Source organism: Limtongia smithiae (assembly GCF_038497785.1).
Source record: "Limtongia smithiae strain NRRL Y-17922 unplaced genomic scaffold V1518scaffold_1, whole genome shotgun sequence".
Classification (NCBI taxonomy): Eukaryota; Fungi; Ascomycota; class Lipomycetes; order Lipomycetales; family Lipomycetaceae; genus Limtongia; species Limtongia smithiae.
In genome coordinates, this window is record NW_027117622.1 from 96,068 (window position 1) to 123,609 (window position 27,542).

The 27,542-nt window shown below is 55.7% G+C and overlaps 12 protein-coding genes across 12 annotated transcripts; 7 read left to right on the forward strand and 5 right to left on the reverse strand.

The window, feature by feature from the left end:
- Window positions 1-19: 19 nt before the first annotated feature.
- On the forward strand, window positions 20-2,967 carry V1518DRAFT_2456 (uncharacterized protein). Its single transcript, XM_066900987.1, has 3 exons — window positions 20-792; window positions 842-947; window positions 996-2,967. Exons 1-3 carry the CDS (start codon window positions 258-260, stop codon window positions 2,755-2,757), a joined length of 2,403 nt encoding a protein of 800 aa, XP_066761672.1. The 5' UTR covers window positions 20-257; the 3' UTR covers window positions 2,758-2,967.
- V1518DRAFT_2526 (uncharacterized protein) lies at window positions 2,968-5,034 on the forward strand. Its single transcript, XM_066901003.1, has one exon. The coding sequence runs from the start codon at window positions 3,177-3,179 to the stop codon at window positions 4,704-4,706; it is 1,530 nt and encodes a 509-aa protein (XP_066761673.1). The 5' UTR covers window positions 2,968-3,176; the 3' UTR covers window positions 4,707-5,034.
- On the forward strand, window positions 4,864-6,744 carry V1518DRAFT_408134 (uncharacterized protein). Its single transcript, XM_066902053.1, has 4 exons — window positions 4,864-5,042; window positions 5,102-5,281; window positions 5,348-5,752; window positions 5,810-6,744. The coding sequence occupies exons 1-4, from the start codon at window positions 5,015-5,017 to the stop codon at window positions 6,670-6,672; spliced, it is 1,476 nt and encodes a 491-aa protein (XP_066761674.1). The 5' UTR covers window positions 4,864-5,014; the 3' UTR covers window positions 6,673-6,744.
- A 297-nt stretch (window positions 6,745-7,041) lies between these two features.
- Window positions 7,042-8,819, forward strand: V1518DRAFT_408138 (uncharacterized protein). The gene is made up of 2 exons (XM_066902054.1): window positions 7,042-7,501; window positions 7,552-8,819. Exons 1-2 carry the CDS (start codon window positions 7,319-7,321, stop codon window positions 8,770-8,772), a joined length of 1,404 nt encoding a protein of 467 aa, XP_066761675.1. The 5' UTR covers window positions 7,042-7,318; the 3' UTR covers window positions 8,773-8,819.
- Window positions 8,820-9,277: 458 nt separating this feature from the next.
- Window positions 9,278-11,916, forward strand: V1518DRAFT_408141 (karyogamy protein). Its single transcript, XM_066902055.1, has one exon. It carries the CDS (start codon window positions 9,523-9,525, stop codon window positions 11,500-11,502), a length of 1,980 nt encoding a protein of 659 aa, XP_066761676.1. The 5' UTR covers window positions 9,278-9,522; the 3' UTR covers window positions 11,503-11,916.
- On the reverse strand, window positions 11,750-13,251 carry V1518DRAFT_408142 (uncharacterized protein). Its single transcript, XM_066902056.1, has one exon. It carries the CDS (start codon window positions 13,190-13,192, stop codon window positions 11,864-11,866), a length of 1,329 nt encoding a protein of 442 aa, XP_066761677.1. The 5' UTR covers window positions 13,193-13,251; the 3' UTR covers window positions 11,750-11,863.
- Window positions 13,252-13,370: 119 nt separating this feature from the next.
- Window positions 13,371-14,738, reverse strand: V1518DRAFT_408143 (Nse4 C-terminal-domain-containing protein). The gene has a single exon (XM_066902057.1). The coding sequence runs from the start codon at window positions 14,728-14,730 to the stop codon at window positions 13,414-13,416; it is 1,317 nt and encodes a 438-aa protein (XP_066761678.1). The 5' UTR covers window positions 14,731-14,738; the 3' UTR covers window positions 13,371-13,413.
- Window positions 14,721-17,418, reverse strand: V1518DRAFT_408144 (uncharacterized protein). Its single transcript, XM_066902058.1, has one exon. It carries the CDS (start codon window positions 17,380-17,382, stop codon window positions 14,878-14,880), a length of 2,505 nt encoding a protein of 834 aa, XP_066761679.1. The 5' UTR covers window positions 17,383-17,418; the 3' UTR covers window positions 14,721-14,877.
- A 451-nt stretch (window positions 17,419-17,869) lies between these two features.
- Window positions 17,870-19,608, forward strand: V1518DRAFT_368944 (uncharacterized protein; the record flags this gene model as incomplete). Its single annotated transcript, XM_066901251.1, has 2 exons — window positions 17,870-18,358; window positions 18,409-19,608. 2 exons carry the CDS (start codon window positions 17,870-17,872, stop codon window positions 19,606-19,608), a joined length of 1,689 nt encoding a protein of 562 aa, XP_066761680.1.
- Window positions 19,609-20,753: 1,145 nt separating this feature from the next.
- Window positions 20,754-23,006, reverse strand: V1518DRAFT_369958 (uncharacterized protein; the record flags this gene model as incomplete). The annotated part of the gene is made up of 8 exons (XM_066901303.1): window positions 20,754-20,911; window positions 21,014-21,673; window positions 21,720-21,794; window positions 21,844-22,164; window positions 22,227-22,317; window positions 22,382-22,439; window positions 22,519-22,746; window positions 22,870-23,006. The coding sequence occupies 8 exons, from the start codon at window positions 23,004-23,006 to the stop codon at window positions 20,754-20,756; spliced, it is 1,728 nt and encodes a 575-aa protein (XP_066761681.1).
- Window positions 23,007-23,173: 167 nt separating this feature from the next.
- Window positions 23,174-24,896, reverse strand: V1518DRAFT_370190 (uncharacterized protein; the record flags this gene model as incomplete). The annotated part of the gene is made up of 7 exons (XM_066901313.1): window positions 23,174-23,427; window positions 23,479-24,081; window positions 24,135-24,174; window positions 24,229-24,254; window positions 24,308-24,435; window positions 24,487-24,635; window positions 24,690-24,896. The coding sequence occupies 7 exons, from the start codon at window positions 24,894-24,896 to the stop codon at window positions 23,174-23,176; spliced, it is 1,407 nt and encodes a 468-aa protein (XP_066761682.1).
- Window positions 24,897-24,930: 34 nt separating this feature from the next.
- On the forward strand, window positions 24,931-26,789 carry V1518DRAFT_408151 (ubiquitin-conjugating enzyme E2-binding protein). Its single transcript, XM_066902059.1, has 2 exons — window positions 24,931-25,618; window positions 25,997-26,789. Exons 1-2 carry the CDS (start codon window positions 25,037-25,039, stop codon window positions 26,297-26,299), a joined length of 885 nt encoding a protein of 294 aa, XP_066761683.1. The 5' UTR covers window positions 24,931-25,036; the 3' UTR covers window positions 26,300-26,789.
- Window positions 26,790-27,542: the final 753 nt, after the last annotated feature.

The following is a 27,542-nucleotide window of genomic DNA, read 5'->3' on the forward strand; positions in this document are numbered from 1 at the left end:
CTCACAAAACTCGCTCTCCATTCGCCATACTGAAGAGAACAGAGGCCGTCCCTAGCTTCAACACCACCTTCCCCCCCGAGCCCCCAACCCCCCCCAAAAGGGCCCTCCGCCGAAGCGTTGCAGCCCGACCGCCGTCGCGCATCCTCGCGTGCGCGTCCCGATCCTCCTCTGCCGCCCCCGGCCTCACCTCGCGGCGCCACCCTCGTTCTAACACCTCCCCGCGCGTACCTCCGCCTAAAGCCTCCGGAGCCCGCAACATGGCGTCCGCCGACGCCGTCAAGGCCCCGTATGCTAGCATAGCCATCGACGCAGCGCCGCCGTCATCGCAGCCACCGGGCCCGCCACCGCCGGACTCACAGCACAGCGGCAGCGGCGGGCCTGCGCGGCGGTCGGCGCCGGCCTCACTCGCCTCCGCGACGTCTTCCTCATCTAAAGTACACCACCGCCTGCGTGCATCCTCGCCGTCTTCGTCCTCCACTGCCGCGCTCGATGACTGGACGCACTTCCTCGACGCGCTCATGCAGGAGCTTCACTGTCCGATTTCAAAGTACGGCATCCCGTGCAACGACTTCTCCTCGCTCTCTTGCGGTTGCGTGGCTTCCGAGCAGTGGGCTCGTTCACGTTTGCCGAACCTGCAGTTCAAGGTCTGTCCAAATTGTGGAAGCCACACCGAGCTCAAGAAGCCAGTCGTGCCGCTGCGGCATATCTACAACATCGTCATGGACAAACGGAAAGAGCTCGGGCTCTCCGTTCCGGAGGAGGTCGGAAGTGATGAGGAAGTCGACGAGGAGGGTATGTTGTGTGTGTTCTTATCCGTTTCACGCGGTGCTAACGTATTTAGTGGATATGTATCGCCACGAGCCCGTGCTCCCGCGGCTGTCTTCAGTACGGCGGAATTCGCCACGCGTATCTAACATCTCCCGGCTGCGGATAGATGATCCAGACGGGTATGTTGTGCATTTTCCCACCATATAGGCTCCTCACTGACTCTTCAGGGACAATGACTCAACCCACCGCAAGTCCTCGACCCTCAGTGGCCAGTCCTCGAATCATGAAGTCCTCGATGGGCGCACATCCTCAGCCGACCGTCTTGTCTCGGGCATAGCCGGCCCGCCTTCGCCCAAAACCAATCTCGTCAGTCTCTTCTCTGCCGTTGCACGGCAAGCATTCAACAACAACAACGCATCCTCCAGCGACGGTAAATCCATTCGCGCCGGCGACGACTTTGACGTCGGCACCACATCCTCGGTCACATCCCCATCCTCCCTTCTGTCACAGCATTCATACAAAGCGAGCTCGGGCTTTCAGTCCGTTGGCACCGAGCCGTGGAACTCCGCACCACGCAACGATTTATTCCCGCTCATCCTCAGTCCTGAGGACGAGGCGCGGGAAAAGCATTATTCCGACAATTACCCAATATATCGCAAGGACAGCCGGTATCCTACGCAGACAAGCCGTGGGTTCTCGGTCATACCCCGCGGCAAGGTGTTTGAAGCGACCGCGATCTCGCCGGATACGCGGAAGTTTGCCCTGATATCGGAAAAGCGTTGGGAGGTGTACACGATCCCGACGTCGTACAAGCTTGGGTCTGGTCCAATGCTAGTGTGCGTGGGCAAATCTTCGGGCGAGTATGGGGCCACATGGGATACGTGCACGCGGCGGGAACCAGATGATCTAACGCGGAACACGAGCTGGACGATGTCGATGGCGGCAATGTCGACAAAGTTGCTTGCGATCGCGGGGACGAACGCGGTGTTGCGCGTGCATGATTTGGATCGTAACGGCATGCCGGTGTTTAGCCAGGTGCTCAAAGATGCGATCCGGTGCATTGCAATTTCCGATGACGGCAGTTTGCTCGCGGCTGGTGTAATGAGCCGGGACACCACGTCGGGGACGGATCAACCGACCATTATGCTGTATAATCTCACGCAGCTGCAGAACGGCACGCCGGCCGCACGACTGAAGCCGGTACTGATTGATCTGCCTTATCGGGATCCGGTGAAGGCGATTTCATTCTCGACGGATGGAAAGATCATGGGGTGCACGACTGCTCTAGAGTCGCGGTTCGTGGTTATCAACCTATACAACCCCAACAACCCACGGCTTGTCATTCGGTCGTCGCGCAAAGTTGACCATTCCCTAGAGTCGGAGGGCATCACCAGCCTACGATTTTTTCCTGGGAACAGGCTTATGGTCGTGTCCTCAGTCGCCACCGACGCGCACCCGATTCTGGTAGATATTTTGACGTCGATCCAGAACGACTCATCCTACAAGTTTACACGGGCCTACAGCAGCGGTAGCCAGATGTCTGGATCGTCGAGCATCTTCCCACTGCAGGACGACGATGACGATGGGCAGTTTGAGCGGTATGGCAGCGGGTACCGGCAGCATAACATGCAGCAAGTGTCCAACGGAGGCAGTCTACTTCACCCGAAGGTGATCAACCGGTTTCACGAAGTCGGCGCGGCAATTCACCAGGTCGCGGTCTCGCCGAGGGCGAACTCGGTTGCGTTTCTCGACCGTAATGGCACGGTGTTCCTGGCGCAATTTTTGCGACCAGAGTCGGAGCACCGCCGGGTCGTGGCGGTTGTGGACGTGACCAATGCGAACAAGCTGAACGAGTGTGCCTCCGTTCGATTCTCGCCGGACGGAATGAAGTTGATCATCGTCGATCGCAAGGGAATACTATACGTGGAAGATTTCGGCGCGCGGGCGGAGAACGGGGAAACACTGAAGAAGTGTAGGATAATCAAGTGAGTGAGGAGGTGGTGCGCAGAGGGGGCTTGTGGGCTGGCGGAGTTGTTGCTTTGTTAGAGCAGTTTGAAGGCTGCCGTGTGCGAATGGTGGCCATGTACGAGCAGTATAAAGGCGTTGGTCTTGCTTTTAATTCCAGTAGTGTTCATGGATACGTGTGATGATGTAAGTGCGTACAGTGTGCGAGCGGGTGGGGTGTGCGTGGCGGAAGCGACGACAACGGCGCCGCGCGCATTTAAGGTCGTTGCAATCGCGGCCCCGCAACCACTAACCACCATTGCCACTTGCCGGCTGACTGTCGTCGTTTGCACTTGTCGTGTCACTTTCATTCTGTGCGCCGCCGCTCCTTTGTTCTCCGCACTGCCGCGTTCGCGTCCGCTCCTTAATCCCTGCACACGCATCCAGCAAAACAACACAACAGAATGTCCGGCCACCGCACAAGTATGAGCGCAGCATCTTCGCTTGACGACGTCTCCCTCCGTCCCACAGACTCCATCGAGAGTGCAGACGTCCAAGTCGCCACTGCTGCCGCCGTCGTCTCCGCGTCGTCCACATCGCGGGCTACACAGGTGCATGTCTCCCGGCGGGTGTCAGGCACGCCGTCTTACGACTCGTCCACGGGGTCAGTGTCCACCGCTGTGCCGTCCCCGGCGTTGGGATATTCCGCAACGTTAGGTGGCGGCGGCGGCACGATCCGACGGAATAACATGCCTCCCCCGGCGGGCCCGTTCCGCGTTGCGTCCGCGACGGAGGCGGCCCCGGAGGCTACTGGTGGATATGCATCGCCGTCACCGACGGCCAGCACGACAAGTTTTTTCACAAGCCAGAGCGATGAAGTGCAGTCGGGATATGATACCGAGGCGTACGTGGACGCGCGCGATGGCGAGGAATTGGGGGATGCTGGGTATGCACGGTCGGAAAGGTCTTCTGTGAATACGATTCCCACGCCGGTGCCTGTCATTCCAGTCGCGGCGGCTGCAGCGGCGGCGGCAACAGTGCCAGTTGCTACGGGTACTGCAGTGAGGAGGGAGTTACCATGGGCACCGACGACAAGCGCGCAGCCTACGGTTATGGCCGTTCCTGCGCCCAGTGGCGCGCCGCCTGCGACCACCACCGTACGCAGTGCGGGCGCGGGCGCGGGCGCACCACCGGCTAAAACAGGGGCGGCGGCTCCTTTGAATGAAAAAGCGGATACAACACCGGTTAAGGCGAAGAGCAGCAGGTGGAAATGGATCATCGGGATATTAATCTTCCTCGCAATCGCGATCGGTGTTGGTGTGGGCGTGGGTGTTGGCGTGGGGACCAAGAAGCATAACAACAGCAGCAGCAATAGCGCTGCGGCGAATATCACTTCCTCCGCTGTTTCGTCAGCGGCGTCATCATCGATGTTGTTGTCGTCGTCATCAATTGCGGCAATTGTGTCAACGACACATGCTACGACTAGTTCGGTCGGGGAGAGTACGTCGCGGGCTATCTCTTCGAGCGCGTCGACGAATAGTACCAGTGCGGTGGCGAGCACGAGCGCGACGCATACGTCGACGAATGCGACTTCTGTTATAGAGAAGACAACGACTTCGTCAAAGGCATCTTCCACTGCTGTTTCATCCTCGTCGGCCAAGGCGTCGTCGACGACGGCGAAGACTACGAGCAAGGCGTCGTCAACTGCAAGCTCGTTTTCTACGGTTACAACCACCAAACAATCCACCACATCGACAAGGTCCTCATCATCAACTACGAGCAGAGCCACTACGTCAAGTAAAGCGACGTCCACTAAGACCACCTCCGCGTCGACCGCTGAATCGGGTGTATACAAAGTCACCACGAGATATGTAACGGTACGTACGACCACTGTTGATGGCGAAACCGAACGCGTGTCGACGACCGTTACGGCCGTGTTGACACGGACATCTACCTCACACTCCTCAGTGAAGACGACAAGCGCATCTTTGTAAACGCCATTTATACCGGGTTCTCATTTTGGGATAACTACATTTATTGTTGCTCGCTAATATATTCTCCGAGTTTTTGCATTATCTTGTGTGTAATATTATCACGTGTGTATAAGCTTGCTATGTATGTGTGCTATTGAATAGAAAAGATAGAGTGACGATTGCTATGTTTGTGGTCGGATGCTACTGTACGTAGCGACAGTGGATAACCCTCATCGATATTCGGCCGGGCGGCGTGTGGGCGTAAACAATCAGGCTACTTGCAAATTCGCGTCTCCTCGTACACTCTTCTCGCAAGTTTGACCGCGGCGATGAAGCGGCTTATAATCCTCTGCGACGGTTGTTACTTTTCTTTCGAGCGTATGTTTAATATACTTGACTACAGCTAACAGAGACAGGAACATGGCAAAGCACGCTGTCGTGGTCGCCGCAGGAAACGAGCAACATCGCGCGCATTGCGCGCGCGTTGAAAACGCTCGACGATCGACACGGCGGTAGTATCCCGCAAGTAGTGTATTACCAACCCGGCCTCGGCACTGATGGCGGGGCGTTATACTGGATGACTAATCTATTTGCGGGTATCGTATTTCTGAGTGCTGATATACCATAGTGTACAAGTGCGTTAGCTGATGGTGGTGTGGCAGGGGCGTTTGGATGGGGCATCCTTGAACAGATTCGCGAGGTGTATAACTTCATCTCGTATAACTACGAACCCGGGGACGAGTTATTCATGTTTGGATTCTCGCGCGGGGCATTTTTGGTGCGGGCTATTGTGCGGTTTATTTGCGATTTCGGGATTATCCGAAAGGCAGGCATGTCGAAGTTCATCGATGTGTTTAGACTATACCTCGCCAGCCCCGGCAGTGGGGGGTCTGAGAGGTTGCAGGAGAAGCAACATGAGCTTGACGCGCTGAATTTGCTGATTACATGTGACAAGGTGACGATTTCTGTGTTGGGGTGTTTTGATACCGTCGGTGCGCTGGGGATCCCAAGGTGGCGCGCGTGGGGCATGAGGAAGTATGAGCTTGCAGATCTGTGCGTCTACGGGAGTATGTTGGCTGTTCGACATCTGGTATTATGAAAGGGCGAAATGCTGACAAGTTCAGATATCAGACATGTATTCCACGCGCTCGCGCTGGACGAGGATCGAAAGATATTCAAACCCACATTATTCTTCTTTCCGCAACACTGTGATATGGAGCGATACAAACAAGTCTGGTTCAGCGGCGCGCATATTAACGTCGGCGGCGGCAGTTTCTACCACGCCATGCCTGGCAGTGATCTCCTCCCAGTCAAAGACGGCGACACAGGGAAGAAGCCCAAGCGGATCACGAATGTGTTGTCCGACGGGCCCTTGATCTGGATGATTTCGGAGTGCGAAAGCTTACTTGCGTTTGATTTCCATTATCTGCAGGTGAATATCCGGTCGGGACACACCACGGCGGATGGGGAGTTGAATTTTCATGAGCACGCAGTGGCCCGAACGGCGGCGGAGGCAGTAGCGAGCAGGGCGTTGTGGTTTCTTGGTCCGATATGCAATAACTTCGCCGGGCTGGAGGGCATGGTGTATCGACTCCTCGGCCGGCGCGCGCGCGCGGTGGGCGGGTATACCAATCTTGCGAAGAAGACGCATACCGCGGATTTGGGTTTGCTCAAGGTGTGTTACAATACTGTGGACAGGCTTGACGGCGGGCCGTATCATTGCACCAATGAGATGGTGCATGAGTCTGTTGTGCAGAGGATGGATACGCCGGGCGGTAAGCGCAGTCGCGCGTTGGGCACGTATGAGATTGTGAGCGACAGCGGAGTGCAGAAGGGACAGTGCGCGTGCCCGCGCGACGGGAAGGTGCAGTTGCTAGGCTATAGTCCCGCTGAGCTTGCGTTCTGGACGGAGGCGGGCCAGGATGTGTCTGCTGGCGGGGACGCGGGGGCGGGGCTACTGTCGTGCCGTGCTGCGGATATGGTGTAGCGCCGTCAACGGCGCGAGGGTTAAGTAGCGTGTGTGCGGACAAAGCTCCGACAATGTCGTCATCGGAAACTCTGTTCGAGATAAGGTTGGCGTGAACCGGTTCGTGCAGCCAGTGCCCAGTATGCAACCGAGCATAATGCGGTTAGACTGGCGGCCTACGGTGAAACTGGTGGCGTCAACGCCGTCAACGTTGCGGCCCTGCGGGGCGCGACGACGCGACAGCGCTGACGAGGCCAGTGGAGCTGCGGCAGACGCGGTCGCGACGGCGCGCACGGAGGAAAGGAGGAGGATGGCGCGCGGAGAGTAGAAGAGCAGCAGAGCAGCAGAGCAGCGAGGGAAGGTGTAGACAGTGAAGGCGTAGCTGGAGGGAAGCGATCAAAATATCGCGTCGCGCATATTTCTTCTGCGTGGTTGCAGCGCCTCGCGCAGCCCCTTCGACCTCTTCACGTCTCTTTGTCCACCCATTCTTCCTTCTTCCTTCGCGTCGCCACTCATTCGCTCATCCACTGCCGCCGCCTTCGCTGAGCCACGCGATCATCACATCCCTTCCCACTCGTTCCCGTACCACTCGCTTGTTCGCTCGTTCGTGCGTTCGTTTGCGCGCTCGCTCGCTCGCAGTTGCGCAGACACAGGTACCCACCGCACCATGGTTTCCATTCACACCCCCCGCCTCGCCATTTTCTGGTGGGCGCTAATCGCCGCGCTGTCGCTGTGCACGTCTGTTGCGGCCGCTGAGAACAAAGGGGTTGTCTCCGAGACGTTCAGTGACAAGTACCTTCCCGCGCACGACTCGTATCTCACGCCCGCCGGCCATCCGACTCTTTTCAGCGTAGGTTTTGTGCGTGCTGGGCGAAAGTGGGATAATAGCTGACAGCGCAGTTCTCCGGACGGTGGCATCGCTTGCGCGAAGTCTACAGAGCGTCGGTGTGGCCGGGCACGTACGTGACGTTGCTAACATTCGGCGACTACTGCACCGTCGCGATGAAGCCACGGCTCGCAAAGCCGATGTACGTGCAGTTCGCGGTGTCGGTGAACAACGGGCCCGCGTACATGGTCGGCCGGATGGTGACCCCGGAGGAAGTCGCCAAGGGTCCGGTGCTGTTCAGGATCGATACGCCGCCGCCGCCGGAGGGCAGCAGCGCCGTGAACGCGACGGAGTTTATCAACGCGCGGAGGCCGAACACGGTGAAGCTTGTGTCGTCGCGCAGAAGTACGCCGCTGTCAATTGTGGGTGTTTATGTGCCCCCTACGCTTGTGCGGCAGAACAGCGCGTGGATCGAGTACCAGCAGTCGATTCCGTACGTTGAATTTGTTGGTGGCCCCGCCCACAACCTGCGCAACTTTGCGGACGCGAGCGTGGAGTGGCAGGCGGCAGAGGCGTTGGGGTACAGACACAGCCATATCACGACCGAGGACTGCTTCTCGATCAGCTGCTCGCATCCCACGCTGTCGTTTTCGCAGCAATACCACCTGCTCAACCCGGTGTATAGGGATCCGTACAGACAGACGCAGCTGACGCGGTCGGGGTACTTCCCGTTCCGCCTGGAAAACGAGCTGTACCAGCGCTCGACGCCGAACGTGGTGATTGTGAACCTGGGCGACAAGGATTTGCTGGAGCAACTCCCACCGACTGCGTACGCAGACGACTTGTACGAGTTCCTGCGGTTCATCCGCTTCCAGGCGCACCCAGGCGCGTATATTTTCGTCATGCTTAAGAAGGACCGCTACGTTGATCACACGGTGGACGTGGTTGCGCACTTTGCCGACCCGCGGATGCAGACGATCCCGTTCCCGAAGGGCAACACGAGCGGTGCGTGGGAACGCTCGCTGCGGAAGTACGTCGCGCCGCTGTTCAAGGACAAGCCGCTGCGGCCGCACAGTGTGTCGCGGACTGAGCGGATCTCGGGACAGATCAGCGACATTGACATCACGGACAAGGAATCGATTAAGCAGGTTGCGGTGATTTTTTTGGTGCTGGTGCTGATTATTTCGTTGGCCATGCTGCGCGATCTGTTCCGTGTTGTGATGCGCGCAACCGCGCGGCGGTTCGGACGCGTGCCGAAGCCGCAGCGCGGCAAATACTCGCAGATCTACTCGTGATGTAGGAGTGAACATATTGTACAATGACGATTTATGGCATAACCAAACTAACACGTAAATGGCGCGTCGCGAAGTCTCAAGCGAGAAAAGGGTCCGCAGTGGTCAAGGACTGCTCTGCCGCGCACGCAAGGGGAGCACGCGCTAATCTTGTTGCAGGATAGTGTATAGGCGCCCCTGCATCACTCTGGCAACACGTGACTATTTATGTCCTGCCCGATGCGGTAGCATGTGTACAGTCTCCTATTCCCTTCACCGCAGCGTTCCTGAGTTGCCGCTCGGCCCCGTCTTGTTTCTCGTCCTCTCCAACGCACCCGCGTTGCGCGTACGCTCGACGTCACTTTCCTGTATTCCCGCGTTCATCGCCAACGACAACACCACCTCCACCATTCCATCGGCCTGCACGGAATGGACGGCATTCCGCGCCAGCCCCCGGCGGCGGTGCTCGACCACCTGACCGCCCACCTGACCGCTCTCCCTCGCCCCTCCGTGCGCGACACGCTCCCCATGCTCGGCGCGCTGCACCATGCGCTCGACGCTGGCGTCGCGGACGTGTTGCGTGACGTGCACTTTGAGGAGGCTATTGCAACCGCCGCGCAGTCCGGCGACGCGCTCACGCGATTGGAGCGCAGCTACCGAGCGCTATTGTGTCACACTGATTTTTTGACCGAGCTCGCGAACGGGAATGCCGGGCCGGCCGGTGTGCAGGATGTCGCAGAGAGGATACTACGGGTTACATATGTGGTTAGTGAGATGCTTGCGAGCAGACGGGAGCAGGTTGATATCGCGCTCGAGTGGATCGAGTTGCGCGACATTGTGATTTCGGACCTAGGTAAAGCCATGGCTAAATGCGAAGCCACTGTAACGGACCTCGATACCTTCCGCATGCTGAAGGAGCCCGAGAAGTTCCTGTCAGTGGATAACGTCAACATCGATGGACTCGTCGCCTCGCTGAACCAATCACCCGCCAGCACCGGATGCGGGAAATTGGTGTGCATCACCGCGAATGACAAGGCGCAGAACGAGAGTCTGCAGGGTCTTATGCGACGTCTCGAGCCGCTGCGCATAAGTCTCGACTTCCTCGACATCCGCACCGCGGACCTCAAGAATCGGCTGCTGCAGCACTTCCCCGACGCCGCGCGCGAGCTCGAGAGCCAGCTTGAGGATTTACACGAGACGTGGGAGAAGCTTTCATCAGACGCGAATTTGCTTACGCGCAAGCTCGGTGAAGACAGGTGGCTTGTCATGTTGCTCACGGCAAGCCAGCGGGCAAACAAACTGATGGCGGAGGTGGACGACAAACTTGGGGATTTGATTGACATCACATCCGGCGGCCCGCTAAGTCTGCCCGAGCGCATTACAGCCTACGAAACAATAGCGCGACACAATGTTCCTGAGATTGTCAAAATCACGGCACTTCTCTCCCGCGCCGCGACGGATCATGTGATATCCAGCGAACAGGTGTTCCGCAATAGTTCGCTGCTGCAGAATACATGGTCGGAGTTGGAAGACCGGTTAGGCGAGGTTGATCAGAAGTACGGACTTGATATTGTGCGTATTGCGCGAGGTGACGCGAAGGAATCGCGCGCTAGGTCGCGTGCTTCGAGAGCGTCCTCGCGCACGTCGACTATTGAGCTGAATTTCCGCGCGAGCCGGGACAGAAGCCGATCCACAGCATCAGCAACCTCGATTGTGGAGCCCGCGTCGCCAAAGTCGCCGCTGTATGACGACGATGACGACGATATGCGCACACCGAACGCGGAAAGAAAGGGGCATTTGTATATGACCCCGAAGCCAGCGGAGGCGCGTTCGTCCACGAGTAATTCCAATTACAGTGTCGGTAGAGGAGGTGAGACGCCGTCTGCAATTCCGGTGCGCAAGCGGCAGGTGATTGCGCATGCGGACGGGAAGTCGACGGTTCCGCGACCGAACACGCCCGCGGAGGTGAAACGAAAAGTGTCAGGCATTCCTTTGCCGAAAAGTGCATTACCACCGTTGCCGACCGTGCCCTCGACGACGACGGCGACGCCGGCGGTGTTGCGACATAAAGCCAGCACGCCGAGCCTTGCCACGTCCAGCTTGGCGAAGCGGACGAGTAACATGGATCTACGAAACGACATCTCAAGTACCGTAAGCAAAGCTACCCGCCAGAGCCTAGCTCCGCCAACAACCCCCGCGACAAGACACACCCTGAGCAAGCAACAATCCACACTCAACCTCTCCCGCGCCACGCCGACGCTCTCGTCATCCAATCGCGCGGCGTCGACAATTTCCTCCTCCACGCGTGCAAGCGTGGTCAGTGCGAAGGGCTTGTTTACCCCCGTGCAGAGTAATACCTTGAACCACCACGCCAGTACGCCCAATTTGTCCGCGGCGCGGAGTAAAGCAGTGCGCGCAAGCAACGTTGCTACCATATCCGCTGCGAACGCGGTTGCCAACGCGGAGACGACCACTGCTGTCGCCTCACAGGCACACCAACAGCAACAGAAGCCACTAAAAACCCCAGCGCCAGCGTACAAGGTGTTAACCTCGAACAGGTCGCCGAGCGGGATGCAGAAGTTCTATATCAAGTACGGAAAGGGGCTCGGTAGTGATGCAGGGCGTGTGGGCGCGGTGGCGGGGGAGGCGCGGGGTGAGAATGGTGTGAAGGCGGAGAGCACAGGGGGAAGTGCGAGGGTATTGACGACGCGGAAGAGCATTGCCACAATCAAGGAGAAGCCACGATGGCGGTAGCTCACGCTCACGTTGCGCTCGCACGCACGGTACACACGAAGACAAAGACTGGCGCACCGAACGGCTGCTCTGCTCTGTAATCCCTGAGCAGCTTTGATTACATTTTTTTTTGCATTGGATTCTTTTTTGGGATGGTATTTTTATTTCATATGTTTTGTTATTATACTTCTTCGAACTCTGGAGAGTGAGTAAGCGAGGGGAGGGTTGACAGACGGACGAGGGTGAAGTTGCATAAAGCTTGGGACACACACATACAAACATTGGAGCAGTATTACAGCAATATTGGAGGACGAGGGGATAATAGAGGATGCAATTTCATTAATGTCGTTATCATACAAAACTAGAACCAACAGATAAATGACTACGAGAAAATAGCGGTGAATCGCGCATGCAAACTGCGTTGTCGCGTTGGCGGCGACGCGTGTGAATGCTGGACAGAGTATTGTTCCTCCTGTTGCCGTCGTAGCTCGCGCATCTCATTAAACGTAGACGCGGCAGTTAACGGCGCGAGTTTTTCGCCGCTTGCATTGTGCTGTGCCGAGGAGTATATACCCGCTGGTGGAGATGGAACGACTTGAGATTTCGACGGGGCTAGGATGGACAAGTATTTATCCTCGTATCTAGGTGCTGCATAAAAACTTAGTGAGATGGGCGCATGGAGGGTATTCTCGTCGTCGTCGTCGTTGTCGTCGGTGTCCGTAGCGTCGGCGTCACTGTCCTCGCGCATGACGCCCGGTGAGAACGGACACGCGTGGAGCGCAAGTGCGCGCGGTTCCACGAGAATGAACGTTGTGAGCGTGACAATCAGCAGTAATCCCGCGTGCAGCGGTAGTGCGACGATGGAAAGGTAGCGGTACGCGGATGGTATCACAATGGATGTGATAGCGGAGGAGGGGTGCGCAGGGATGTTCACCGAGCGGTAGAGCGGTTCTGGAAGGTTACACGTCGTGGCGACAAGTGCGATGGCAAGGTACGCGTAGCACGCGCCGCGGAAACCCTTTTTCTTTTGTGCGCTGCTGCCAGTAAGGTATTCGTATATCACAGCGACGCACAAGCCGATGAACAGGGTGAGGAGCAGGATCACGAGGATGACACTACACGCAGTCGCGACGCGGCGGTCCATGTACCAGTCCACTGACCACACGTGTCCCGAGGCGAAGCAGGTACCGACAAGGGTATAGTCGCCGGTGTAGACGAAGTAGAATGGTAGCCAGCACGCCATTGCGCCCGCCGCGAAGGAGAGTAGTTCTGCCACCACGAAGCCGAGCACGCGCAGAGATATGGTGTGTCGACGTTCCTGCGCATCGTGAACTGTAGCTGCAGAGGAGGACGATGATGATGATGTGCGCGCTGTGGTGAAGAGCGAGGGAAGTATAAACACAATATGTAATAACGGAAGGGCAACAACGACAAGCCACCGGAGCAACGGTAGCACTTCCTCGTTCTCCGTCGTCGTACTCTCTGTGCTGCACCCGCGTGCACCGACGGGGGACGCGATGACGAGATCAAGTACGCTCGCGAGGAGACACGCGGTCGCGAGTGCTGTCACGCGACGCTCCAGAGCGGAGAAGCGCGGCGCGTGTGAGCGCGGGCGGACGATGCGCGCGTGGATGCAGCGGAGGGGAATGCTAATGAGAAGGAGTGTGCTGAGTATGAGCGCGATGACGGCGCAGACGGTGAGGGGGTTCATTTTGATGTGGTGGTGGTGAGGAGAAACGAGGGAGAGGAGGGAAGGGCAGGAGGAAATAGGGGATCGCGACTTTGTGCGGCGGCGACGCGACGAAATGGGAGTTCCAAAAGGGGCGACGCATGAGCCGCGTGCGCGGCTGCGCGTACGGCGAGAAATACCGCGCACGGCGGAAGCAACACACAGGAATGAAGGGGTTCTGTTTACTGTCTACCATAACTAGTTCATCCATACCACTTATTCGACGCGCCCTCCGCCACCGCGTTCACCTCCGCGTCGCGCGTGGTGATAATCGACTGCTTGATATCGAACGCGTCGATCAAGTCCCGCCACGATGCGAGGTCGAGTTCGAAGATGTAGTCTTGTTTCGGGCGCGCGTTGATCGCTGCCTCGCGTTTCTTGTCCGCGTCGTAGGTCGCCGTGCCCGCCGCGGGCGCGTGTATAGCTTTCACCAGCGGCACGCCGTTCTTGTCGATATCGATCTCTGCGTGATTATCGTGCACAAGAAAGGAGAGAATAAACATGTTCTCCACACTCTGTGCAAAACTCTCGGGGTTCAGAATCAGCGCAAACATGTTTACGGCCTGCCCGATCTCGACGAGCTGCTTGTACACGTCCACCATTGTAGTGTCGGTGTTGGTCTTCGTGACCACGATATCGTTCTGTGTTACCTCCTGTGGCCGCGTCACCGCGCTTGTAAACTGGCGCGTGGTTGGCGCTCGTTGTGTAGCAATTTTGCGTGGGCGGGGTTCAATGTGTGTCGCGAGGAACTCGTGGCACGTCGGGTGCTGCATGTATCGCGACGCGACCTTGCCCAGACGCGCCCAGGACTCCACAACAATATCGTCCATATCGTCGTCATCGTCGTCGTCGTCATCATCGCTGTCGTCGCTGTCTGCAGCGTTCCTGTTCTTGCTGCGATTCGCATCGTTCCCACGCTCGCGGTCACCATACACAGCCCCCTTCAAACGTGCGACAAACTCGTCCAAATCTAGCTCCACGCTTGCGCCCATCTTGACGGTACGCGTTTTTGTGTTGAAAATATCGCCATTGATAACCAGTAAACGCGAATCGAGTACAGCTTCCTGCGGATTCCGCACGCGCGCATATAACTCATCCGCGCGCTGAAAATGCGCGCGCATACCCTCGCTCAGTTGCAATCCCGTGGCTTTAAGCACGTCGTGTTTCGACTCGAGCGTTTCCTTTGTGAGATCTCGGTACTCCCTGCGGATTTCGCGGCGCTCGGTGGTCGATTGCGTTGGATCGTATCCTCCCATACGCACGCCCTCCGTCGCGCTATTTTCGGTTGTACTCTCCTCGCGCGCTGTTTCGCTGGTTTCGTTATCCGCTTCCTCGCAGATAGCGACGCCGTCAGCGTTGGACCTGCGCGCGAATCGCTTTGCACCGCGCAACGCGTCGCCGCTGGAGGAACGGCGTTTCTGCAAGGTAGATGCGGCGGCGGGCCCTTCCGCCATCGTGATTTCGTTGTCACCGTCGGAATCGGCGCCTGCCGCGGCTGGGGGTTGCCGTTGCCGGACCATTGCTGCTGCGTTGGTGAGGAAAGAGTCGGCGCGAGGCGGCGCGGCGCGTCAACTTAATCCAGCACGTGATTAAGACGCGTACGCGACCGTCCGCCTTCAGCACGCACATCAAATGCAAATGCCATTGTCTAACTATTTACCATGCCTCTATCGCGCCGCGGAGATGTCGTCCCCAGCGCCAATAGCAAGCAACTCCATTGCCTTCGCGCCGCCGGGCGCAAGCTCTTCCCGCTCCAGCAACCCCGCAAGACACTCCCACGCGTCTCTCCCCCCACCCCACACGAGCACCTCGTTTTTAAACCGCTCGCCCGCGTCGCGTGACAACGCGCCGCCGTCTTTTCCCGCGTGAAAGACGCGCTGCCATACTTGCGATGCGATCGCACGGTCGAGGAGGTACGCGTAGTATACCCCGCCGTAGCCGATGAGATGGCCAAACAAGCCTTGCCAGTTCGCGCCAGGGACAGGGGGGTATAAAGACACGCGCTGCTCGAGCGCGGAGTAGATCGCACACGAGTCAATGTAGCCGCGTCTGAGGGAATCCGGAGTGACCGTGTGCAAGGCCTGGTCGAGCAATGCCATCTCGATCTGCGTATACACATCGTTGTGTCGGAACTTCGTTTGGTCGCTGAAATGCATGTCTAGCAACTCCAATGGTAGCGGTTCGTCGGTCTCGTAGTGCCGCGCGTACAATGCAAGCACATCGGGGCACGAGGCAAAGTACTCCATCAGCACAGACGGCAGTTCCACGAAATCGGTCGCACATCGTGTTCCGGAGATATTGTGCAACTCCGTGCGGCCGAGCATAGAATGCATTGCATGGCCCATCTCGTGGAACAAAGTCTCCACCTCGGGGAACGACAGTAACCGCGGCCGTCCATCGTTCTGCGACGGAAAGTCACATACAAGGCCAATTGTCGGCACTTGGAATACTCCGGTGTCGGTTGTCAGCGTCGGGAAATCTTGAACTCCGGGATCGAGCCCGTCTGTGAATTCGTCAGGGAATACGCGGCGCGAGCAGCGCACAGTGTAGTGCGCTTGCCCATGCGGCTTTCCCGCGCGTTCGAAAAGGTCACAGTACATAATTCCCACGCGTTGTTCACCTTCAAGACTTTTGGGACCGGCATCTGCCATGATATCCAGCTTTCGCACGTCTTCGTGCCATGTTTCGCCGACAGAAGTCTCGCAGGGGACAAAACGGATGCCGTACAGACGTGTAAATAACCGCGACAATCCCTGCATGACTACGCCAACCGAGAAATAGGCGTTTAGCACGTCTGGTGAGCGAATACGGGTTCGAGTCCGTGTGCGGTAAAGGTACTGCGACAAGTAGTAATCCCTGTCCCAGGCGCGAAACTGAGTGTCTTTGTCAGCGTTCGCGCTGCGCTTCATGCTTGCGAGAATGCTGATCTCTTGCTGCGCGCCTGGCGCGGTTTTCGTTCGCAGGTTCTCGAGGAACATGTTTACTGACGTCGGGTTGCGGGCCATTTTGTCCGCGAGCTGATAGTCGGCGTACGAGTTCGCACCGAGCAGCCGCGCAAGGTTCATGCGTTGCAGAAGGAGGTATTCGAGGATCTCGATCTGGCGGGCGTCGGCGGAGCGAGATTCGGTGTACAGCTGTTGCCGAATTTTGGCGGACTTGAGTGAGAACGAGGCCATGCGCTTGACCGAGCCGGATGTCGGCAAGCGGACTTCTCTGACCTTGTCGAGCTTGGCTTGCATGGACTTGCTGATATTACGCCGGTCGAACATAAAGTTCTCCGCTGCTAGGGCGTCCGGCTCGGTTTGGGTGGCGGCTGCGTAGCGGAGTACTGAGACTATCATTGGATCCATGCCCTCAAGGTCGTTGATGTGGACTTTAATACTGCGCTCGCGTGGGTGTAGGCCCTTGGTGAACTCGCGGGAAAGCAAGGCAATCTCGTTCTGCGTGCTCATGACCTTGTCGCGCACGTCTTGACTCAGTCCAGCTCCGGACTTTTCGAAGTCGTACAGAAACATGCGTGCGACAATCGCTTCCTCGCGCGTCATGTTTGCGCCTTGACCAGACACCGCGCGCTGCAGGACGGTAAAGAGCTCTTCGGACGAATTGAGCTCAATCATGTAGCCCATCATCAGCTGATGCGCATGCTCTGCTGCACGGAGGAAGTGTGGATCCGGGTGCACTGTGCGCACGAATTCTGCGAGGTCGATCACGCGGCAGAGAATGTCCGAGAGCCGGTCGAATAAGCGCACAGCCGCGCGGAGTTCGGTATCGGGAAGGGTGACGATTTTGGTAACGACAAGGCGTGCAGTGTGTAGTGTCGTGCTGGCGAACTCGACCAGCGATTCTGCCGAATGCAGCCTCGAGTTCATGAGTAAACCAGTCGACGCCCTACCGGTGGCCGCGCCGCGATGCTGACGCCGTTGGTGACCAGAAGTAAAGTCACGCCAGACATCGGCGGAGTCAAATACTGCGCGCAGCATGCGATCATCCTCGGCGACGGAGCCCTGCGAGACCGGCATGCGCGCGAGGACCGAGGCTGCGGAGGGGAATGGCTCCGCCGAGACGGTTTTGCATGCAGCGGGAGTTGTGTGCAGCAGCCGTCGGCGGGCGGTAGTAGGTAGTGCCAACCGCGCGGCGGCGCAAGCGCGGCAGACCAGCATCCGGGGACGCATGGGCGAGGAGTGGTGGTGCTGGTGGTTGTGTTGGTGATGGCTGAGGGTTGTGTAATGAGCCGGCGGAGATGGTGGTGGTGGCGCTGACGCGGGGCAGCGGGTCTCGTGCCAGGCACGTGTCAGCAGCACGGACCGCTAAGGGGCCGGTGTTTTCACGTGACTATTGCGCCCCTTATTCTGCGCGTTCCTCGATTGCACTCTACGCCGACCGCAAACCCCCCCCTCTTCACCACCACTCCAGTTCCTTGCCATGGCCGCCTCCCGCATCGCGCGTGGCACCGAGCCGGATGCTGACGTCGCCGTGGACGGCCCAGGCCTCACGCCGTCAGACACTGCTACCGCCGACGACGACGCGCTGCTACCACCCCCGCTGCTGCGGCCGCAGCTCCCGCATCAACAAACGACCCCCCTCTCGCAATCCCTCCTTCCCCAGCTCCAGCAGCCCACCAACAATCCCTCCCCATCGCTCGCGCGCCAGGCATCCTTCATGTCTTGGTATGACCCCGCCGACTCCGCGCCGCCGCTCTCGCTGTCCCCGACGCTCTCCTCCTCGTCTTCCTCTGCCGGCCTCTCCTCCGCACACATCCTCGCCGGTGCACACACCGTCCGGCCACAGCTCTCTCAGCAGCTCGGCCAGACCAGTCCGTCCCTGCATCGCACGCAGTCTCGCTACTTCGAGTCTTTCGGCATCCCTGCCCTCGCTGCAGCTCAGCCCACAGCGCAACCCTCCCCCACTTCCCTCTCCTCCTTCGCCAACAGCCTCTCCGCGCTCTCGCTCTCCGCAAACCCCCCAGCGCAGCCGGTCCTGCATCACCATGTCTCGCAGCCGTTTGACTTCTATGACTCCTCCGGCATTGACTCCCGCACCGATCGCTTCGACTACCAAGTCCCCCCCCGCGCACTCTACCACCAGGCCTCCGCTGAGTACGTCTGGAAGAACGGCATGCAGTCTAGCTCAGGCCTGCGGTCGCGGTCGGTATGTTCATACTGTGTCTACATCATTCCTCATTTACTGACAACCTCCAGCAATGGCTCGACCACAAGTCTGCGTCACAAGACTACCTTCCCCCGCGCATGCCGTTCCTCAGCTCTGCGCCGTACTCGACTTCCCCCACCAACAGAGCATACTCTCCCGTCAAGTCCGACCCCGCCGCCGCTTCCGAGTCTTCCTACTCCTCCTCGCCCCAGTCCTCGCGCATGCAATCCCAGATCTCCTTTTCCTCTATGTCCTCCCAGTCTCAGGGGTCAGCACTACCCCCTGCCAGCGCGCAGCCGCAACCACAGCAACCACAACAACAAACAGCTCCGCCGCTGCCCGAGGACGACCTTATTCCGACCGCCATCGTCATCAAGAACATTCCCTTTGCTGTCAAGAAGGAGCAGCTTATGGACACGATGATGAATCTGGGGCTAACTCTACCATACGCGTTTAACTACCACTTCGACCAAGGCGTGTTCCGTGGCCTCGCGTTTGCGAACTTTGCAACGCCAGAGGACACTGCCAATGTTATTCAAACATTGAATGGCCATGACATTGCAGGGCGCAAGCTCAGAGTAGAGTACAAGAAGATGCTACCGGCTGCGGATCGCGAGCGCATCGAGCGGGAAAAGCGTGGCAAGCGCGGACAACTTGAGGAACAACATCGTTCGAGCTATTCGCAACTCCCCAAGCTCACGCCCATGTCGCTGCAGTCGTTGGCGCCGTCCAACAACAATGTTGGGGCGTCCGCTGCAGCCGCGGCACCAGGCACCCGAGCGTCGGATCTCGACCTCAACAACCCCGAGACGTTGACGTTCTACTCGGAGATTCTGCTTTTCAAAGACGACCACTCCCGCGACGAGCTCGTGTTCTCAAGTGACCTCACCCCAATGCAGCGACGCAGTGTCCACTTACTCGCACAGGCAATGGGTCTTGTGCACTCCTCCCGCGGCGAGGGCGAGACCCGCGAAGTCGTTGTCACGCGTCGGCCCGCGCATGGCATGGCCATGCCGCTGTATTCCTCACCTTCTCGCCAGATATTCGGCGACGTCACGTCCGCTGAGTTTAGCGGCGGCGAGGCGGACAGCCGGCAGTCGATCCGTGGCGCCCGTTCGTTTGCTGACATTCGCTCCTCCCGCCTCAGTTTCCACCCGTCGATGGTGCTGCCGCCGAACGGGATTCAGTCTAACGCCGCATCATCGTCCACCCTCGGCGGATTGTACAGCCAATCGCTACGCGCGCCATGAGCAATGAACTTCCACAACATGACAATATTACTTTGCGTCCTTCTTCTAGAAACTTTCTCACCTTTACTTGAGGCACTATAATATCTCTTTTTGTTGACATTTTTTGGCTTTGATCTAGCATATTGCTCCTCTCTGTATACAGATGCACCTTTTTGCATTGGCTCATATTTCGCGACATCGAAATCTCTTGTGTTTTTTTCTTTGTTGGTGCCGTTTGGGCTGCTACGACTGTGTTTGTTCGGGTGTGTATCTGATGCGGTTTGCGGTGCGGTACGCGGTGTGGTGTGCGGTGGGGTGTCAAATAATGGCTTTATACTACTCCTGGTCGTAACCGGATGAACGGGAACATCTTACTTTACAACCATATTATTTAATTACCTCTATTCTTTTAAATTTTTGTTTACATATCACGATCATGAAATAACGAATGTGATGGATCACGATAACGATGCTGATGACGAAACAAATTTTATTATCGAGCGGGATTTCATTCGTGTTTTACAGCTTGATGACGGTGACGATGCGAAGAAGAGTGGTGTTCACGAGTCGATGACGATGGATGGAGGAGAGTGGGTGACGATGCCTCCAATGCAACGGAACGAGCAAGAGGTGCATAACTACAGTATATATACAGAACACACAACGTCGCTCCATATTCCTGGACTTCGCCCATAGCAGCTTCATCCCTTTCCGCTCCTTATCTTACCAATTTCATTTATTACGCGGCCCTTACAACTTACTTTTATTTATACATTCTCTTGTCTGCGTTTGCGTCTCACAACACTCCTTACGTTTGTCATTGTTCATTTCAGTGTTTTTTGCACGATATATATAGAAAGCGAAGTAAGGAAAGGATGGTGCTATATTTTAGAGTTTGTTTTGTCAAATGTGTTTCGTATCATAATAAATCACGATAGTCATCACGAATTGGTGTGTGCACTAAAGTAGTGTTGCTAGGTAAAACTAGGACGTCGCATGTGGGGTTTGTAATTTGGTTGTTTAGAGCTGGCTGAGTAGTAAGTAGGTTAATATACATTCACATGCAAAACAGAATTTCATATTCTTTTTCTGTGTTTACTCTCTTCAACAAACAATTTTGTGTTGTTTCTATCACCACCAACGTATCATACTTGTGGGGAGTACAACTAGATCTCGAGATCGATATCGATACCGAAATTCGTGCTGGCGATGATATCATCGATCGCGTTCGCGCCTTGCTTCGCGGTAGCTCCAGTTACCTCTGTTGTTTTGGTCGCGTCGCCGTTTGTCCTAATGATGGAGTCGGTGATGTCGATGCTCAGCGCTGCAACAGCAGCGGCAGCGGTGGAGGTAGATGTTGAAGTCGTTGCAGTGGTTGGCGCAGTCGCGTCGTCAGTGCCGTCGTCGGCGCCGGCGCCGGCCTCACTATCTTGCGTCTCGTTTGCGGTGTCCTCCGCCGCGGAGGAGTCGTAGTACATTCGCGGATTCGTCTTCAATCGCGAGAACGGATTCGATGTGACCGCCGATTTACTTGCCTTTCGCCGTTCCTCTGATGCGCGGATCTCAGCGCGTCGGATCTCGTCCTGATTCGTCCGGCGGTTTCGCTCATTAACCTTGACAAGCCGCTGCAGCGGGGAATCCATCACGGCGGATGTATGGCGGGATTCCTGCTGCTCATCGATCGCCGCGATTTTCGCGTCAATATCAGCGACGGTCTCGAGATCGTCGTTGGTGAGCGCGATCAACCGCTTCTGATTCAGCATCGTCTTCTGCATGAGCGAGTTACTCGGCATATTCGCCGTCAATTTTTGCCGAAGCTCAATCATCGCGTTGACCTCGTCGGCGGAGAGCACGTGTTCGCGCATTTTCTGCAACTGTGCGAATTTACCGTCGAGCAGGCGTTTCGTCGGAAGGGGTAGGTTTTCCTTCTTCATCGCACGTTTCCAGGTTTCAAATTCTTCTTCAGTGAACGGTTTGTCGCTGCATATGCTCATCTCAAATGAGCGCTCGGCCGCGGCGTGGGTCACAACGAGGTTCTGGTTCACTGTGCGGTTAAGGAAGGTATAGGTCCGCGAGTCGATGAGACCTGCCTGGTTAGACAAGCTTCGTTGAATACAAAAGGGGAAACATACCCTTGATCTGGCACACACGATAGATCTCGATTTGTTTCTCCTTGTTGAATCCGATATTGATCCGCACGAAACAATCTAACTTTGTTAATCTTATGCTGTATCACGTATTACACGACATACTGACCAGTAGCAAACCGATCAAACTCCGGATAATGGCAATATTTCGACAACAATGTCCTCCCTATTCGCACCGCATTGATATCATGCACCGTGATGTCCTGCGAAGTCAACGTCGGCGCGTCAGCCCAGACGAGCTCATCCTTTTCCTCTGCCTCCTGACTCTCGTCATCCTCGTCGTCCTCGTCGTACTGTAACCGCGTTGGGCCATAGTCCGAGTTGTCGCTACGTTGTCGACTTCGGAAACTCTTTGCCTCGCGTTTCTTCTTGAGCTCGGATAGTTGCGCGCGTTTTGTCGTTGTGCCTTTCGGAGTATCCCGCGTTGAACCTAATTGTTAGCTTCGGCTTCTATATCTGCCGGATGCGGAGTCCAAGAGGGGCACGACGTACTTCGGGTACTAGTTTTGCTCTTATCCTTGCTGGCTCGTCGCTGCTCCTGAAGTCGCTTGGCGAGGTACTCGCGTTCGGTGAACCGTTGCATCTAGAATTGCAAGTCAATATCAATTCATATCGCGACACCACACTGTCGCGAATGTGTGATGTACCTCTTGCGAACGATCAAACAGTATCCGCTCCCGTTCAAGTTCATCCATCGACTCAAGCCTATGCAATATACGGTCAGTACATCTGCACTGTACCCAATATCACCTTAGCTCCGACCAATGCAACATGGAATACGCACCATGCCATATCCTCTTCGTTCTTATACTTCCCCTCAAGCGGATACGGATTCGTAAACGCTTCATCGAGGTTCTCCTCGCCGCTATCTTCATCCTCATCCTCCGATTTGCCACGTCGTCGTCGCACCCCGCGCCCCGCAATTGCGATATCCCTCTCGTCTTCATCGATATTCTCGTCCTCGTCGTCCTCGTCACCGCCGGAAGTGGATCCTAGATCGTCGTCGCTGTCACTGTATACGCAATCTTATCGTCAGCATACTACGTCGCATTGCCTCAAACTGATTCCACCATAATACAGTGAGTGCAATTTCAGCGTCACAGGCGCTTCTAGCACGCGAAATTGAGAGAGGAACACATACGCAGCTCTCCTCCGACGCTTTGCGGTCTGTTGTCGCTTCGACGCGGCGCGCTTGCGCGAGGCGCGTGGTCCAGAGTCGTCGTCGCCGCCAGCACCGGCCAACGCAAGAAGATCCTCGTCAAGATCCGACATTGCGAAAATAAGAAACTGCGCGGAGATTTGCTGTGAAGTAAGCGCGCGAGAGTGAACGGCGGCAAGTTGATCTGGGGATTCTTCAATCACGTGGATTGGTTACCCGGCGCCGCTCGGCTCATACAAATCGGCTGCTGTCGTCAAAATGCATGCACGGTTCCTTATTACTACAAGATCCTTACGTTATGTTCCACTACTAGCTGCTTACGATCTTGACGTCCAGTTTCTTCAACAAGTCGCCTGGTTGCAAGGTCAGCTCGAGTCAATAATTTAGAGTCGAGGGTGCACTTACTGTCAGCCGCCCGCGTTCCAAAAATGAATCCCTTTGCTTCATTCGCGAAGAGCGCGCCTTCCAGGAGATATAGATCCTTCTGCTCAGGGTCCGGGCACATTTCGTATAGCGTCTTCAATGCGCGAATAGCTTCATAACACGTTAATACATTGAAATCACAAAACAGCATAAGCAACACACCCTTGAGATAATGCTCGTTAAACTTCATCTTCCCGCTCAACGCGAGCTCCGATAAAAACTGCCAGTTCCGGTTCTCCTCCAAAATCGCGTCGTAGTTCCGCACGCGTGACTCATGCACAGCAGGCCGCTGCGCGCAGATGTATGCGAGAATGATGAACAACCACAGCTCTGCGACGATCGAGACCTTGTGCTTGTCCGCCAAGCGCGAGCCTAGCACATGCGTTGCGTGTGCTGCTGTGAGGGTGTGCACGAGGACAAAGTCGAATTGGTAGTTACCGGTATTGTGCGTCGCGGTTAATAGTAGCGAGCTGGTGTGGAAGAGTCTGTAGATGGCAGCGTCCAGGTCTGAAGTATCTAGTCTGAAAAAGTAACCAACAATCTGCTCCTCGAATTCCTCCGCGATATGTGCAACATCAAGGTTATTGCACTTCTCGATCGAGATGCTGTCCAGCTCGGGAGCGTCCCGGATATCTTTCAGTAGCACTAGCGGATCCTTCTCCCAATACTTCACCGCCTGCGGGCTCTTGAGACCATCGTAGTTTTGTAGATATAGTTCAATGAGATGTGTATACGGTGGGTAGTTTGTTGCGGCAAGGGTCAGAGCTGTATGCAACTTGTGAGCAAGCAACGGATTCAGTAAGTACAGGTCAGCGCACCTTCTGTAGCGATCTCGGCGCTGTTGAGCTCATATGCATACTAGAGGGTGTGAGAATTGTCGGTGTGTATACCAATTGATCATGGACCACTCACTGCAGTGTGAATCAGAGGATGTGCAACTGCATGTTATGTTAGCACCTTACCCCGCATCGAACGACCGATAGGTACTCACGTCCGCCAAAAAGCCCATTCAAGAGAGTTGTTTCGTCTGCAAGCAAATATTTATTCACAATCTTCTTCCAGTCGTAGCTGGCATCGACCACCTCATCGTCGAAGTAGTCTCGATAACCTCGTTGATATCTGCAAGGGTTAATATAGGGGCGTTTACAGCAGATGCGCTAGAAAACTCACTCTCTCTGGCCATAGAAATTACGCCAGTCGTCTGCAGTAACCTCCGCGGGCGTGTCTTCTTTCCATTCCTCGAGATCAGCGGTGATGTGCTCGTAGAGGTCGACGAGTTGCTGTGCGGAGGCTCCCAGCATGTACGCTGATCCAAGCGCCTGAAGATCATCAGAACAAGAGCGTGACAACAGTGCACGATTGAGTAAACATACGTGAGGTACATGATTGTGGAAGCGCCTGTCGTTGTAGAGGACGGCAAAGGTCGCGTGGTTCGCGCGTAGGAGCTGGTGCAGCTTGGTGTACGGATCCTGGGGGCCGGCGTTGACGTGGTGGAAGTTGACGGACGTAGTCAACATTGTGGGATAGAGAATTTCGTCTGCCTCCTCTGCAATGGTCTGGGTGGACGAGGAGTTGCCCATGCTGACGGCGGTTTAGATGTGAGATGGGGAACAGGGTTGTTGGGGAAGTTCGCCGCAGTGATCTTGGGCGCTGACGTCACGGGATTTTTTATCAGATCAAAGAACTACTCTTCGACCGAACGGCCTTCAATACGGTCACCATGATGGCCTCGGGTCCGCCAGCCGCGCTGCTGTTGGCGTGCTCGGAGTATTTGCCTAGGGTATCCGCTGTATCGCTTACAGTCTCTTCTCTCGGCGCACTCCCCAGCACACTCTCGCGCCTCAGCCGGACACGCGTATACCTCAAGCCCTCCACCTCATCGATACCACCACACACCTTTGAACTCGCTGCACCTGTATCTCCCGACACGCCGGTATCTCTCTTACAGTATGCATCTTTGAACGGCAGCACTCTCACGCTCCGACTCACCGCAGACCGACGCGAACCAGAGACACATGAGCATGCGTTTCCGGCAACAGTGCTCGCTCAATGTGGCGGTGTACGGTGTAAGCACTGCAGTAACCTGTTGCTTCCGACCGACATCAATTTCTTGGATATGCCCTCAGAGTCGTGGTTTGAGCTGATGGACTATTGGCATTGCCACAAGCCGGACCACGACCATAGTCATGGTGCCTCAGCAGTACCATCTCGCGACGCTCTCAAGCCGAAGCCAGAGTCGTGTCTTGTCGGACTTTCGTATCTCAGCATCTGCGCCGACACTGCAATGCCATATACAGCTATTGTAGGTGCATTCATTTCTCAAGTTTTGGTTCTATATTTTCTATACCATTTCACATCCCGCGGGCTCTAAAGAAAGTGTCGCAATGCCTATCACCTCATCTTGCTAGCTGCGTTTCGGCGCGACTACTAAGTTCAGGCTGTTAATTCTACATTGCTGCACTGATACGATTGCCCTATATCAATCAAATGGTTCATGCGCATTTACTCAAGCCACCTCGCGGAACTTTGTCGCTCGCGACTTTGTTTGTTGTGACGGTGCGTGCAGATTCATGTTGCATTTGCCATCTCTGTTTTCTACTTAGGCATAGCGCTAGTTTTTTACTTAATTTTTCACGACATGTCTACTTGATTCACAGAATACATTTGCTAATTTCTTCAGGACGACAGTGGCCTCTTGTTTTGCAGTCGTTGTTCAGCATCGATCGGCACACGCGACCGACTAGATCCGTTGGTCATCAAGATATACAAATGGTCAATTACCTTAGACGCAGGAAGTCTTCCGAACACAATTCCATTACACTACGACAGCGAGATATTTGTGGCCGAGATCTTGTTAGATGTCGTCGAGTTTCACTCGACATACCATTTCATAATATCTACCAATTCCGACCAAGGGAAAAAATCTGTCTACGTAAGTAACTGCCGGGGATGTTGGGATGTTGTTGTTTATTTGACTAAATGAAGCCCAGGTCTGGGTACTAAATACGGACATGTACTGCACGACCAACTACTCGAAAAGCGCGACCAGGGCCATGAAAATTTTATATTCGGAGTCATTACCAACCGCACCTGCGGTATCTGTGTTTGAGGCTATCGATTTGCCGCCAGATATTTACGCGGACGTATTGACAAAGATTCATCTTCGCAACGAGCGTTTTCCCGACACTCTCCAGCGATTTCATAACTGGAATGTTAGCATCATCCATCGACTTTAAGATTAACGGCGTTTGATTGGTTTTGTATATATGACTCAAAAACAGCAGTTGCAATATACGCAGTATTATTGCATAACTGCTTTTGTATAGCAAGATCATGTGGTGAGAAGATTATAAGTTTTACTTATATTCAAAGTAACTTGATGATTGTTAACATATTGCGCGATCTGCGTTATAATTGGCGTGTCTGTCGATGTTCTTGATGCGTCATTCTTTGGCACAGCTCCCTTGTTAAGCACACTGCATTCTGAAGAGATTGCTCTAGAATCGCAACTTGATGGTGTTGTAGATGGGTGGAATAATTCTGCTGAGATGCTGCTGACTTCGTATTTGGCGATTTCGTGGTAAAAAATCCAGGGCCTCTTGTCTTCGGATTCTTAGTAGTTCTGTTCTGCTCTCACTGAGATCAGTGGTGGGATGACTGCGCTTGGGCTGCAGCTGAACCGTTCAAAAAATTGTAACAGCTTGATACTTCTATACATTGCGTGGTGCATGCTTCGCATGGTACCTGCAAGATCGTGAACGGACTGGACAATTTGAGCGTGCGCCGTGTTGAGGTTGCCTAAACAGGATGGACGCAATTTTGGTATGTTCTTCCCATGCACGCGCGGACACGGTCAGACGACCAGTTGTTAGGATCCCGCTGCTGTTGCAGATAGAAGCCGGACCAGATGGCTCCAAATAGCGGTTCTTCTCCACCACGTTCGCTGGATTCTCTCTTGTGCCATCTCTCCCCTCGTCTCCAGCGATTCTGCTCTGTATCTGATTGTGTTCCTGATACCAACAATCTGTACCATGCTTTCGCAATGTCATGCACCAGCGCGACATACGTTATCGCGACACACACCGGGAGTGATAACGCGGGACGCCACCATCCTCTCCAGATCACCACTTCCCTACTGCGCTTGACTGTCGTTCATTTTACTCCTGCTTCCTTATACATATCAGTGTTTAATGTTGTGTATAGACGTCCTAAGCTACTGACCAGCG